The sequence below is a fragment of the Hylaeus anthracinus genome, unplaced genomic scaffold (genome assembly GCF_026225885.1).
Source record: "Hylaeus anthracinus isolate JK02 unplaced genomic scaffold, UHH_iyHylAnth1.0_haploid 11997, whole genome shotgun sequence".
Taxonomy (NCBI): domain Eukaryota; kingdom Metazoa; phylum Arthropoda; class Insecta; order Hymenoptera; family Colletidae; genus Hylaeus; species Hylaeus anthracinus.
In genome coordinates this window covers 3,619,786-3,633,824 of record NW_026534344.1, presented here as the reverse complement: position 1 = coordinate 3,633,824, position 14,039 = coordinate 3,619,786, and the positions used below count along the sequence as shown (strand labels likewise).

General features: G+C 48.4%; 1 protein-coding gene across 3 annotated transcripts in view; it reads left to right on the top strand.

Moving 5' to 3' along the window:
• LOC128889391 (protein O-mannosyl-transferase TMTC2) overlaps positions 1-14,039 on the top strand; it is a 157,842-nt gene that overhangs the window by 76,542 nt on the left and 67,261 nt on the right. For all 3 annotated transcript variants that reach the window (XM_054146982.1, XM_054146979.1, XM_054146981.1), the window contains exons 2-4: positions 4,459-4,699; positions 5,357-5,653; positions 9,631-10,516. In XM_054146982.1, the coding sequence (XP_054002957.1) occupies positions 4,459-4,699; positions 5,357-5,653; positions 9,631-10,516 (1,424 nt within the window). The remainder of the gene's footprint in view (positions 1-4,458; positions 4,700-5,356; positions 5,654-9,630; positions 10,517-14,039) is intronic.

The window sequence follows — 14,039 nt, the reverse complement described above, 5'->3', positions numbered from 1 at the left end:
ATTGCCTCAATGATGATTCAGTCGCAGCTCAGAGAGAACTCGGACACATAGGGTATAAATCTTACTTGCTACGGAGTTGTTAGAAGCTGGGACTCGGTTACTCGATCCGGACCACTTAGCGTTAGTTACTGTCAGCTTTCAAACTGTGTTCTAGTTCCCGGTTATTGCAAGAACTGTTACGGTCTCGGTTCCTCTTACTCTAAACGTTCCGTCTCATCTTCGGTCGAATAGAAACCGAGTTTGTATTTCTTATAATTTTTAAAGTCGATACGTCGACGATTATTCACGATTAACGACTACCTACACCGAGTTTCTTTTCTCTACGCCGTACAATGAGTTCGAGGTTTGATTAAAAATCGTTTTGCGAAGTACGGCGTTAATGGGTATTGGAATCGGTACTATCGATACCAGATAAAATAAAAATTGCACCATTTTATATGAAACCGTTTAAATATCTACACAAACGTACCGATATGTATAAATTGCGCACAGCACGTATTTTGTATGAAATGAATACCGAACGTACAGATATCGTATGATACGAATAGGTATCGATACGGCTGTTAACGTAACAAAAACAAAATCTAATCGTCACGAAATAAGTATCATTTGCAATTGAGATCGAGTACAATGTCACTTAATTACGTTTATACTTGGCCCGCCGTTGAATCGGGTTCGTTTCTTTATCGGAATAAAATTCGCGAAAATCCTCTTGATCCTGCGTCAATCAAAGCGATCGTTCCCTTGCGAGGAAACGTCGCGCGGTCGACGAAGTAGTAATGCCTAGCTTTTAGTCGATTCGCTGTAGAGACTGGCTGGAATCGATAGGACAGTTATCCTTGTTCGTGTGCCCAGCTTGCCACTTAGTCGACCTCTCTTTTCCACTCTTTCGCGTGGTACGCCGATGCACGCGAGCCGTATGACCACGGAGATTAATCATCGGTCGATTTTAATATCGGCTCGCGGTGTACGCGTCTATATACCTATAGCTGCGGCGATAAGGGTGGGAGACTCGATCCACGAGGCAGCGGAATAATTTATTAATTCGTTTCCACGTCGGAGGGCCGGCGAATAATTCTAATTTGATCCGTCGCTAAGCGCTTTCCGATTCGAAGTACGCCCGAAGAACCTAGACAAAATTGAATCGACGTGCCCGGCCTTACGTAAGTCGACTAGAGGCTTAAAGGGGTTCTACACGTATTAGCCCCGACCATCGCGAGGAGACCAGAAGAGTACCCCTTCCGGCTTGAACCCTCCGCGCGCAGTCACGTCTCGGGCTGCTCCGTTAGATCCGGGACCGAGTTTCATTAACGTCACGTGTACTGTCAGAAATGGTCCTCGGGGTATACCGCGAACTGGTATACACATAGAGAGACGGAAAGTGTGTGCACGAGGAGGAGAGAGCGGGGGAGCACCAAGTGTCCCTGTTTCTTGACAGTTCCGACAGTTGCTTAATATCACTGATGCGGTCGACTAATACCGCGGATTATGCGATGTTCGAGAAACGAAACGTTCTTACGCATGGAGAAATACTGTAAGCGCAGCTCTTACTTTTTATTAAGAGGCTTATGGGCGGCGATAACGCTCGAAATATCAAAGCCAATGGGATGTGATCACGAGGGGTTAACGGTTAACTGTAAACAAATTCGTGGTTTAGCCTGGTGCTCATTCGTTCGGCTATATTAACGACGTAATTACTTGGCAACCGGAGGCGAAATTTTATTCGCTTCGGCCGCGCCGCGGCGGTACGTCGAGCGACAGTTTATTTTTCCAGTCGGTGTATTTTCATTAAACTTGTCTGTTTCCAGCCGAACGACGCGGACCCGTCGTTCGGTAATTTTTGGCATTAATAATCGATTGATATTATCGCGAGCGACAATCGAAACGACGAACACCGAGACGGACGTTGTATTTTTACCAACAATTTTCGCGTCCAACCCCCGTCGCTCGGAGAGACACGGAAAACGAAATAAACACACTGCGAGGGGGAAAGTTCACGCGCCATCTGCTCGTACAGATATGTCGAGTGGCGCTTCGTGCCTCTGGAAATCGAGGGAACGAAACTCTCGAGCACTGCCAAAGAGGATTGTTCCGGAGCGGGTGCCACCGTTCTAATGAATTCTGCGAGATTGTAAATCTCGCTTACGCTAACGTCGCGACGCAGTCGTTCGCGTTCAAGTACTCGTAACAACGGCAACGTGGATCGTCCATCAGAATTTATAAGTAAACGCTTAACGAAAGCTCTCTCGCGTTCGTGGAATTGGTAAACGTACCAGACCAAGGCTATCTAAATTTTGTAATGAATATTCCGAGAGGAGAGCCGCTCTTGGTTTTCAGAGGCGCCGTCGCGAAATTTCCTTGGAGTTGCTAATCGCGCGTACTAAAAAAATTCTCTTTGCATAAAGGGATAATTAACAATTCACGTTTCAATTGGCAGAAATCGCGGTAAAGTTCTCCGATCCGATTCTGGAAAGTTTTCTGTCCACGGTTAGATTATAAACCGCGTTCGGTCGCAACTGCAGCAACGGTAGTGGAATAATTTCGACGAGCCGAGCGGGAATGGTAGCCGCGAATTAAATCGCGACAGCGTTCGATAAAAAGTGCTTGTCTTTTCCACGGATCCTTTTCCGAGAAATGTCCCCCAAACGAGGCGATGGCCGCGAAGCCCGGACGAAAAGCTCGGAATGCTGCAATCGGCATGAATGGAGATTAATTGTTAGTCTCCCGCCGCGCCTCTCGCTGCAATTTTACAAAATTTTATTATCCATACTTTGCGAACCGCGCTTCGACGCTGCGACTTAATAAGACCAAGCAAAAAAAACCAGCGAAACGAGGGAACGTTGCCGTAATTCATTTGCACGCGGTCGGTGCCATTTTCCATCCGGGAAAATCGATTATCGGACGCTAATCTGTGGTCCACGAGAACCCTGGGTAACGACGATAATTTCTTACTACAAATCTTATCATAAATCGTGACTACGCGTATAGAAGCATGAAGAAGTTGGAACGATGAAAGTAAACGATAGGTATCCTAAAGTATCCTCGCAGAGAACAGTATCACCCGATACCTACTTCGATTTAATTTCCCTGTCAGTAATAGGGGAAACAGGTGCTCGATATAACCCTCGCCCCCTAGCCTAAAAAAAAAAAAAAAAAAAAGGAAAGGTTGTTACCGTTGTCGATCGCGTTCGACTCACGTAGAAAATGCAATACGAATCGAGGAGGGCGCGGCTTATCGAAGGTTCGAGGAATGCGAAATTATTGGCCCGGCGTTCATCGAGCTCCGGTTCCATTTCCCCTGACAGCGGCTCGGATGCGTCGCCTCTGGTATCGGAGTCTCGAGACGAGCCGAAACATTGCGTTCCCGTCGCGTCGGTACTCGTGAATATCGATCGTTCGTCGATTAAAATGCCTCAGGCACGCCGCATCGACAGACAACGCTGTGAAAATGACGCGCGCGTCGCGAAACCCGAGCAACAGGAATTGATAGGTAGATGCATACGTAGATGATAGGTAGATATAGGAATAGATGTTTATCGGCTTGGGATGATACCCCTTAAGAATAAATACGCGGTATTTATGGTTTTACGAACAGTGGCTGCGGGTAACGCGAACAATTACAACGTATATTTCAATTCAAGAACGAAACGTTACCGTTAACAACTACCGGGGCACAAATGAAACAGGTCGCGAGCCACGACGCCAGAAACACTCTTCGAGTCATCGTTATTAATTCAACGGCGACTGCTAATTGCACGGACACGAGGATGCCCTGTGAAAGCGGCGCAAAGCGCATCGTGAAAGTACAATGCAAATAGGTATGAATTATGGCCGCGGTCTTGCCGGCCGCGAAGTAAAAATAGATTTAAAAACCGCGGTAGAGCGAAAAACGTCCTATTACGTCGCTTTGTGGACGGAACGGAGAGCACTCGTGGGCACGAGTAGTCGTTAAATCGTTCCGCGCGATCGCCGAGGCTGTTGCGCGGAAGGAAATTGGATCAAGTCCTTTTAACTGTTCGTCTGTGTACGATTCTGATGGACGCGCGTGCCACTTACGCCTCGAAGGTACGAAGTATATTTTCCTTTCTCTGAGTAAACGAACCCGATGTTGCGTATACGTTCCATGTGCCGTGATGGTTAATTGGCTGTTGCATCGGACCTCGATGGAGAGACCATGTCCCGTGTTTTTACAACTCTGAAACGTTCAACTCTCGCTGGAAATTGTAAAAACATTCGTTCCGTGTACGGTCTGGACGAATGGCAAATTTTTACGTTCCGTACATGCGAAACGTCGCGATGACAATTACTCGTTTCTATTCAAAATACATTGTTACGTATTACGATAGAATTTATCTCGTACAAAGTCCTATCGGTATCGACATTCCAATCGGGATTATTCTTCGTAATTGTCTTCGACGTCGTAGTAACGCTAACGTAATCTCTTTCGTGCGATTACAGAAGGGCCATCCTGACGAATCCGGACCTGCTGGCCAGCACACCGTGGGATCGGCTGCTGGAGAACGACTTTTGGGGAACGCCCCTGAACGATCGAGGCTCCCACGGCAGCTACAGACCGCTCTGCGTGGCGACGTTTCGTCTGAATCATCTGCTGAACGGTCTCGAGCCGTGGGGCTACCATTTGGTGAACGTCGCTTTGCACGCGGCTTGCACCGTGCTCGTGGTCAGAGTAGCCAGGAAGGTAAATTGTCGTTTCCATTTAAATGTTATCGGTTATTCGACGGAGAAGCTAATTTCAGCGAGAGAACGTGCCGCGGGCGTGCCGAGGCGCAGCTAGAGACTCGACGTTCGTCTACTTTTCGATTAACGCGGTAGCTCCGCTCGTCGGCCAGGTTTTACGTCGGAGCGGCAGAAAACGAGATAATAGTGACACCTGTAGAGCGTACGTCACGCAAAGTTGATAATGCCAGACGTTACGGCTGCCGTTGGAAATAAAATTTTACCGGTCCATTTAATTCAGGGAATATTGCATTAATAACTGGCCGCGATGCGCTTTTGCTCTGACAGATGTGCGCGTCGCCGCGCCAACGCGCGGGTAACGTAATGGAAAGGCGGATTAAAGCGGAAAATCCGGATGTTTCGTTTCAAGAGCTTCGGTTCCTTTCGCGCTTTTACCTGTTTCGCGTTTAATCCCCCGAGTAACAGCAAAGCCTCTACGGGAATTGGTCCGTAACCGTGCGAACCCTTTCTGCCTCGGCTTCTTTATGGAATATACGAATCCCTGCGCTACGAGAAACCACTGGACGATGTTTCAAATCAATCGCTAGATATCGACAACTGACGGGGACTTACTCTTCTTCATTGCCCACCTATTCACCGCATATTTCTCATGTTGCAGGTTTTGCCAGGAAGAAACAATCTCGGGCACGCAATCACCGGGTTCCTTTTCGCGGCACACCCGATTCACAGCGAAGCCGTGGCCGGCATAGTTGGTCGTGCCGACATTCTCGCCTGCTTACTGACCTTGGCAGCCTTCCTGGCGTACTGCGCCCACTGCGATCAGGCAAGATCGCCGTTTCTCTTGCTGCTGGCCCTCGTCTCTTCGACTCTGGCCACCCTCGCCAAAGAAACCGGAATATCCTCCCTCGCCCTGTGCCTCCTTTGGGAACTTTGTCGCGGCGAATCGAACCGAAAGGTGAGTCAGTCCCTTCGATAACCTTTCTGTAGTAACGATACAGGGTGAGACAGCTAAATTTTTAAGCGATAATGCCTAAACTATCGTAGATACAAAAAAAATCAATCGACGAACAATCCTTCGTCGCGAATAGCTCTTTCGTGGCTTGCACTCAATTGTTTTGTGTAGGTTTTTATAAATAGACAACCTAATTTCTTAGATGTTAATGTTCCAACAGTAACTGAGTAAAACGGATCGGATTTAATTCAATAATGTAACATTAGCCGTTATCGCTCCGAAACAGTTTAACTGCCTCACATAAATCATGCGAAACGACCGGTGTGTTGTAAAAACATACAGCGGTCGCGAAAACTGGATACTCGAGGTACGTTAATCCAGTAAAAATCTCTCTCTATGGGTGAGAGAACATTTATTCATAAGAATTGTGAGAAAGCGCGAAAGCAGATCGAATAACGTGCCATTCGCAAGTCTATTTCGACGCTCAGTCTTGGACCGTGGAACGCACTTGCGGATTTACGGACCGCATCTCCAGTCAGTGGTCGCCCGGAATTTACATTTTACAACTCAATTTCGCTCGTCTTACGACCTCGTCGAATGTACGCTGTAACTGCTCTCCAGAATTTATAAATCGGACCACCGGCCTATCAAGTTCTAGAGACCGTGAATCTTTTCCTGCGGTCCTAAAATTTCTTGTTCTTCGCGGATTTTCGCAGGCGGCATCCCATCCCCTCTGATCAACTTTTAATATACGTTTTCGCAAGTTCGAGTATTAGTTTATACCCATACAGTACTTTGACGAGCTCGAGCAATCCAGCTCCGGGCGTTCGCAAAGCGACAAAGTTCGTCGAACCGCGCCGCTCCTCACGTGTCCCGGACACATTAGCGTAAATTAACGTTTCGAGAGTTGCATTACGGAGGATTGCGTTGGTCCGCGCTTCCGGCTGCCATTACGAATATTAACAACCGAAAATGGACTGGTCTAGTAGAACGACGCGATCAAATTACCCTTGACGAGGGAAAGTAGACGAACGGGCGGGGTCATGCGAACCGCGGAAACGAATTGATAACGAGATACGATTATTCATAAATGTACCGGGGTCTCGGTAATTATAAGCAACCGGCGGTGCCGGAGAATTCATTGCGCCCGTCTAATGGTTCTTCGCGTGATAATGCGCGGCGCACGTGCGCTCGTATTCCAAGAATTCCTGGCTAGTTTCTCGAATCTCATCCGTCTACACTGGGTGATCGAAGATACGCCGACAACGCGAGTAATCGTTGACCCAACGATCGAAAAGTAGATCCAAAGTATCCTCGATCTCTTTCTCGAACATTCCACGTGTATTCGCGTATTTTTTTAAGAAAGAGTTTCCTCGCGTCCTACACCGCCTGGTAAAATGTTGATTGCTCGCGGATTCCGAGACACCGTGTACCGAGGATTTGGGAACGCGCACAGGCGGCAGATAGGCGTGTAACCGATAACGCAACTGCGCTGCACCATGTGCAAACTCGAGCCAACCAGCGATCCTGTTGGAGACAGCAGGCTGATGCACGGTGAGCCATCTCCAGCCGCGTTCAACTAGCTCGAGCCAGCTTTAACCACCTTCGAACCACCTCCAGGCACACCTAGAGCCTTTGCCTGAGCCTCCAGCCGTTCGCCTTTCGAGCACATTGCATCCGGATGCGCTGGATGCATCAGACGCCTGGTGTGATGCATGTCGCGGACCAACCAGCCAACCTAGCCACCCTCGTAGGGTTGGAGGGGTGCCAAGGGTCGTTCGCATTCCCCGACGCCCCTCCGAGTGTAGCGTCGCGCGGGAACTCGATCTTCCTGGCTCTTTCGTGCCTGTCCTCCGCAGTTCTCTACCCTTTTGCCTCCTTTTTCTCACTTTCCCCATATTTTTCCTCTTATTATTTCTCGTACCTCCACCTTTCCTGTTCCATCGTCTCCGCGCTAACCTTTCTAGCGCGCGAACCAAGGAAAATCGTTTCCTGCGCGAGTTTCTTGCCGGTTGCGTTCGACCAAGAACGTTGCTACGCTCTATTGGAAAGCGGAAACGTCACCGTCGCTATAGAACTTCTTCTACTGTCATTTTCCGGTATGTTTCTCGGGCGAGAAACTATGCACGCAGCGGATGAGACATCGGAGAACTAGGGAAATAATCTTGAAACATGAATGTCAGATAATTGCCAATACCATTCACGATCAAACTCAAATTTTTACCTTATAACGGTCCAGCAGGGGTAAATTATTAATACATGCATTCGTACAACGATATCGCCCTCGCCGTGATCTAATTTATCGCCGTTGATAGCCGCCTGGCTCGCGACGCAGTGTTACCGTTAATTATCCTCTCCTCCTTTCGTCAAAGGAGTCCTTTGTTTCCGTACTTCCGGCCAGAATTGCCGGCTACGACGACACCAGCGATGCCACCATCATCCAGTAACCCTGTTACGTTACCCCTGCGAATTATTCCTTCTCGACAACGCCGACCTGACGCAAACTTCCTAGCAGTTTCAGAGGGAGAAGGAGAAGAGAGCTATCATTCCTCGATTACCCGAAATTCAACCCGCTTTCGCGAGACAGCCGTTAATCGCAGCTTCCAAACTCTCCTACGATTACCAATATTTATTACGCATTTGTAAAAATACGCCGTGATCATTTTCAAGTAAAAATATTTCAAACCATATATCGCAAAGTTGTAATCGTCGTAGCCAACAAGGTCCGTGCAATTTCGAAGCTCGTAATTATCACCGCAACTTCTTCCACGGACCTGCAATTTAACATTAAAATGTCGCCGTCGACTCGCTTTAAAAGCTTTCGACGTTGCTTCTCATTTGCCCGGGACGCCGACTTTCGAGTGCGTCGACGTCGATTAAGCGTGGTGCGCGCGCTTTCCTCCCGACTTCGCGATAACCAACTGCAATTATAGTCGCTGCGCGTTTCTACTTTTATTTTTCCGTTTCGGATTTGCGGGACGCGTTTCGAAAGGACGGAAACACGGCCCAGTTTCGAACGAGCATTTCCGTTCTCCAGCTCGGCTCGTTTCGAACCGTCGTCCGGTCAACTTTTGTCTTTATTTATCGGCCAGGTCATCCAGCACATCCCAGCGATCCTTTCGTTTGCGCTTTGCATACAGTAATATTATTTATCAACGTTGCAACAAAGTCGATCGCCGATCCTCGAAATAACGAAAGAAACAGTGAATTTCGATGAAACGTTACATTAGATTTTCAGCAAAATCGAATCATTCTCGTCGCTCTTCGTTACCGTTTCGCTCGTTAAATAAACTATTGTCGCTTTCAACATTTTGTCGACCCTCGTCGCTTTCTCGCGATACCTAAGGTTCGACGTGAAGGTACGGAAACGCGTCGGCGTTTCCTGCTTTGCCGGATACCTAAAAACCGTCGAGGGGTTATTTCCTGTAAATTAATCTTTTCGACGTGGAATGGCGACTCCTTTGGACGTCGGAGTATGTTTGCACTGTCCGGTCAAATTAGTTTGGAAAGTGCTCTCGGACACGAGACATTTCGGTTAAATTACCCTCGAAGCGAGGAACCTAGGTGGTCCGTTCTCGATTCAAACATACGTTATCGTTATTAAGATTCCATTTAATTACGTGCGAAACGTCGTCTATGTCGCGGCTGGACGAAGCCTCGATTAATGTTCTCGTTTCATGTATTCGTATCTGCTTTCGCATCCAACCCTTTTAGCGCGTCGTTTCGTTAAAAGCGTACGAATATTTCGAGATACACACGCGAGAATTCTGTTCGAATCGCGGCGACTCGGGCAAACTCTGTTTCGGTGCTTTATTTATTTCAACCGGGTGTCGCGTTAAAAGGTATTCAGCTTGAATGATATTTCATTAATGTTTCTTTTCAGAATTTGTTGCTACTGGCGATATCCTCGTTGTATCAACTTAACGAATAACTCGCTGAAATCGATACGTTGACAAATACTTGTTTGGCTATCGTTACAGGTGAACTGCGGCCTGACGCGCGCCCGCAGCGTGGGCGTCCTCTCCGGAAGTCTGGCCCTTCTGGTCCTCGGCAGGCTGAGGATCACGGGTACGAGGCCGGAATTCGCCAGCGCGGACAATCCCACTGCGAGACATCCGTCTCGTTTAACGCGAGGTCTGACGTTCCTCTATCTACCCGCGGCCAGCGTAAAAATGTTGCTCTGCCCCAGCACGTTGAGCTTCGACTGGTCGATGGACGCCGTGCCGAGGGTAACTAGCATCCTGGACGTCAGGAACCTCGAGTCGGTTTGCCTGTACGCGGCGTTGATCGGTACGTCGATCTGGGCCATCAGAACTCTTCGTCGCTCGGCCAGAGACTCTTCGTTGAGCTTGGTGCAGGCTTACCCGCGTTACGCGTCCAGGTGCCCCGTTTGCGCCGGAAGACGTGCCGGGGGCTGCCACACGGACGGCTGTCGAGCCGCGAACAACAACAACGGCCCGTTCGGCGATTGTCACTGCGCGAAGAGAACAGGGCTGGGGTCTTCGATGACCTCGAGCAACGGATTCGCGAGCAGACAAGCTGCCGCGACGAGTGTCGTGGTATCGCTGGGCTTCCTCGTGCTTCCCTTTCTTCCCGCCAGCAACCTCTTCTTCTACGTGGGCTTCGTTATAGCCGAGAGGATTCTCTACTTGCCCAGCGTTGGCGCCTGCCTGATCGTAGGAGCCTCCATATCTGGATGTTATCGAATAGCCAGGAAAAGCGGGTCCAGAAGGCGAGGCAGATCGGTATTGCTCGCCACGGTCGTGCTGGTGTCCCTTATGTCGGCGAAGACGATCCTCAGGAATGCCGACTGGTTCGACGAGGAGAGCCTCTACAGGTCCGCTCTCAACGTTAATCCGCCGAAGGGTGAGTATCGCATATACCTACGTGTTTAGGAAGTACGTACGATTAGAAATTGTCGGTTTACCGAAGGAAGAAAAGAACGCGTCCATAAAGATACGTGTCGCGTACGGTGCGCGATACAATTAAAAAGATGATGATAACAAAACGTCGCGTGCTATGACAAACGGAGCGGCTTCCATGATCGAAACCAGATACGTCTGTGGGGACGAAATATACCTACCCTCGCTACGGTGAAATGAAAATCAGCTCGTTCGTCGGATATCGCTCGCAGTTTTCTCTCGTTATACGACGTTCTGCCAACGGCCGTGCTCTCGCTATCCATCCTCTCATCTCGAACTTCCAGCTAGCCAGCGATCCGCCTACCGCGTACATAAAATTGCTTGGGAAGGCGGATACGCGACATGCGATAGGGGGACGCGGTAAGTCACCCTCTCCGTTACCCACCCACGCCTCTCGCGCGCCTTTTTTTTTATCGTACCTCTTATCCGTCTTCGTCCCACTTTTTATCTATCTTCGTTAAACACGTCTATACCTTCGCTGGCTACCTTCGCAGTCGTTACACTCCTTCCATCGTTCGTTGCTCGCCATTTTCCGCGTCCCCGTGTTATAATTTTGATCGTTATCCGTCTTCCGATTGCGCCGTCCGCGTCCAGAGGTCTCGAGGAGGTCGACCCTCCGCGTTTGCGAAATTACGACCGTTTCGATTCTATTCTCCGAGTCAACCTACAGTTTCCACGTCGAATTCTATTTCTATTCGCTCGCTTTGCTACGTTTCTCGTGCGACTACCTTTAAATATTCGTAGACGAAAATACGGGCAACCTTATTCCAGGGGGTGTAATAAACGAATTATCTTCCTCTCTTTTCTCCTTTGTCGTTGCTCTTACTCGATGAATCAATTCGGTGATACAAACACAGCAGTGGAGTGCATCGGTTTCCCGGCGACTTTCTTACCCTCCTCGAGGTTTTACCGCTTCCCTTATCCGTCTCTGTCGGTTCTTGCGCATCCGTCTTCGTTTTTACGACCTATCTGCCCGATCTAAGATTACTCCGACCGCTTCATACGATTTCCAGACCATCCTAATTACCCCCCGAACCGTCCGATGCACCCGCCCGGATCTCCTTTCCCGTCGCTGGCTTCTCTCGGCCGCTTCCAAAACCATTATCGCGGTTGCTTATTTCCGTTGAGTCCCGGACAACTTCATTCCAGCACGGTAATATACCTTGTAACGCTCGTTCAGCGAGAACTGGTACGCCGGTTGAGCGTTTCCGCGATGCGCCTCGCTTTGTCGCGTCCCCTGCATTGTTTCCCTTTTAATCTTCGCGCGAAAAGAGCGCTCGCGGGTGTAGGCGGGCGACGAGAGGGACGGTCACGCGAGGCAAACGCCTGGTTACATCCGCCGACAACCCTTCCAGCGGCCGTTACAACCTGGCATCGGCACCATCAAACCAGCCGCTCGGCTGAATCGCGACGCATTTTAATTGCGCCAACAGAAATTGCGTATTACCGTGTTGCATCCGCCACCGACCGCACGGAGATATAAAATAGCGCTTTTTTTTACGCGCGTTCGCGCTAACCGTTCTCTCCTGGAAATAAAAGTACAAATTTGACGAGTAGAACGCGAGAAACGTTACGCTCCAATTTTACGTTACTCTATAGTAACTAACTCGCAGCGAGCAATAACCCAGATTTTCAATTAACACGTTTCCCCGTGACTTTTTATAAAAAAAAAGAAACAGAGAAAAGCAAACGTATCCTTTGATTCGTAGAAGTTAGAGAGCGCTGAAAGAAGATAGTCCGATGCGGAGACAGTTTATACAAAAGTTCCGATCCCGGTTCTCCGGTTAGGAAACTGCGTGGTGGATTCTTTCTTTGTTTTTTCTTTTCCCTGACTCGTCCTAAACCCACCCCTTTGCGTGACGTTTGATTAGCGAAGGGGATGATTAGAAAATGTTGAGAAAAAGATCTCTTTATCGCGCGTATTCGATCACGTTACATGCTTCGAGGCTATAGCAAACAATCCCCTCGATTTCAGGTACATTTCTTAGAAGTTATCCAAGTTAGCCAAGCTGCCGTGTGCCAAACCCTATAGTACGGGCATAGCTCGATGGGATCGCGCGACGATGAAATATGCCCCGAGGCGATTTATCGCGTTTATTTATCGTGACTGATTTAAAACAGTAGCTCCCGCCGCGCCGTCAGGTATTATCGTCGAGTCGCCTCTGGATGGATCGAATTTTCGTTTCCGGGGAAAGATCGACTCCGTCGCGTCCTTTATTTATGAATTTCGACTATCCAAGGGGAACGCATACGCGGTAATCGGTAATAAATGATAATAATCTTCTTCGGTTTTTTCCTGTTCGCGCGTGTTCCTATTTTATTTACAATCAGCTTTCGAGTTATAGCTCGTGCTCGCATCACTCATTTTTTTCTTACGCGTTGTCCATTATTTTCTTTCGCCCGATAAAGCGCTGCTCTTGCGTTCGTCGTGCGACATTCGATCTATCATTCGCCTCATTTGTAGCCAGTCGTACGCGTCCAGGTCTACACTTGTTCGATACGATATGAAAAACTCAACCCTTCCACTGAATTTAGCATGAAAAGATATACATATTTGTACAGCGATGGAAATAATGTTTGCGAACAGTCGTGTCAACCGTAGGGTACCTATTCCGTTGCGAAGAAGAGTAGAGAAACAACAACAATTTTCGTCCTGCAAAATTTCAAAGACGCCCTCGTCGTCGAGTTGAAACTTACGTATCTCTCTCGATACACCTACAATATTCGCAGAATGTATAAATTGCAACGAAACTAGCGTTGCCCGCGTAAAACGGAGACTTTCTTTTCCTGTATTCATCCACGGGCTTATCGCAAAGCCTCCTGTGTTTCAACGTTTCAAGTAGCTCGGCGTTATTATTTTTAATACCGTCTCGTATCACGTATCCTCGGACTAAAAATAATTCCACGACGGTTAATCTTACTTGCGCGCAAAACGTAAGTAGAAAATAATTTTAATTAACGGCCGATCCTTTCCCTCCGCGACTCTCGAGAAATTCAGATGTCTCGAGAATTATGAATAGCGTAAAAGGTTCATTCAAGATGTCGGGTCTTTGGCTAAAATTTGCCGAGCTTCCCGGAGACTTCTAATTATACGACGCGATTCGAATTTTTGCGCGGAACTGAATTGCTTGTACATTCGCAAGCCGGAGAATGGAACGCGCGTCGCCGGGTTGCGCGTCTCGAAGCATTCGAGCACGTTTCTTTCGCGCGTTCCACTTTATTATTGGGCGGTGAATTAAGGCGCGTATTTGGAGCGCGGGTCGCTCGATGAACTCGAGTGTTTCGCCTTAACGATACCAGGCTTTCGCGAAAGCTTCGTGGATTAACGTTAAGAAAAGTCGAAACGACGAACCGCTGCATTCTTTATACGAGATTATCAGGATTCTGACTTAATGGCAGCGTATTTTTCCTGTCAGTCTTTATAGCGAGCGGGGTAATAAAACTTCTTCGCGACATATTAAAATGTA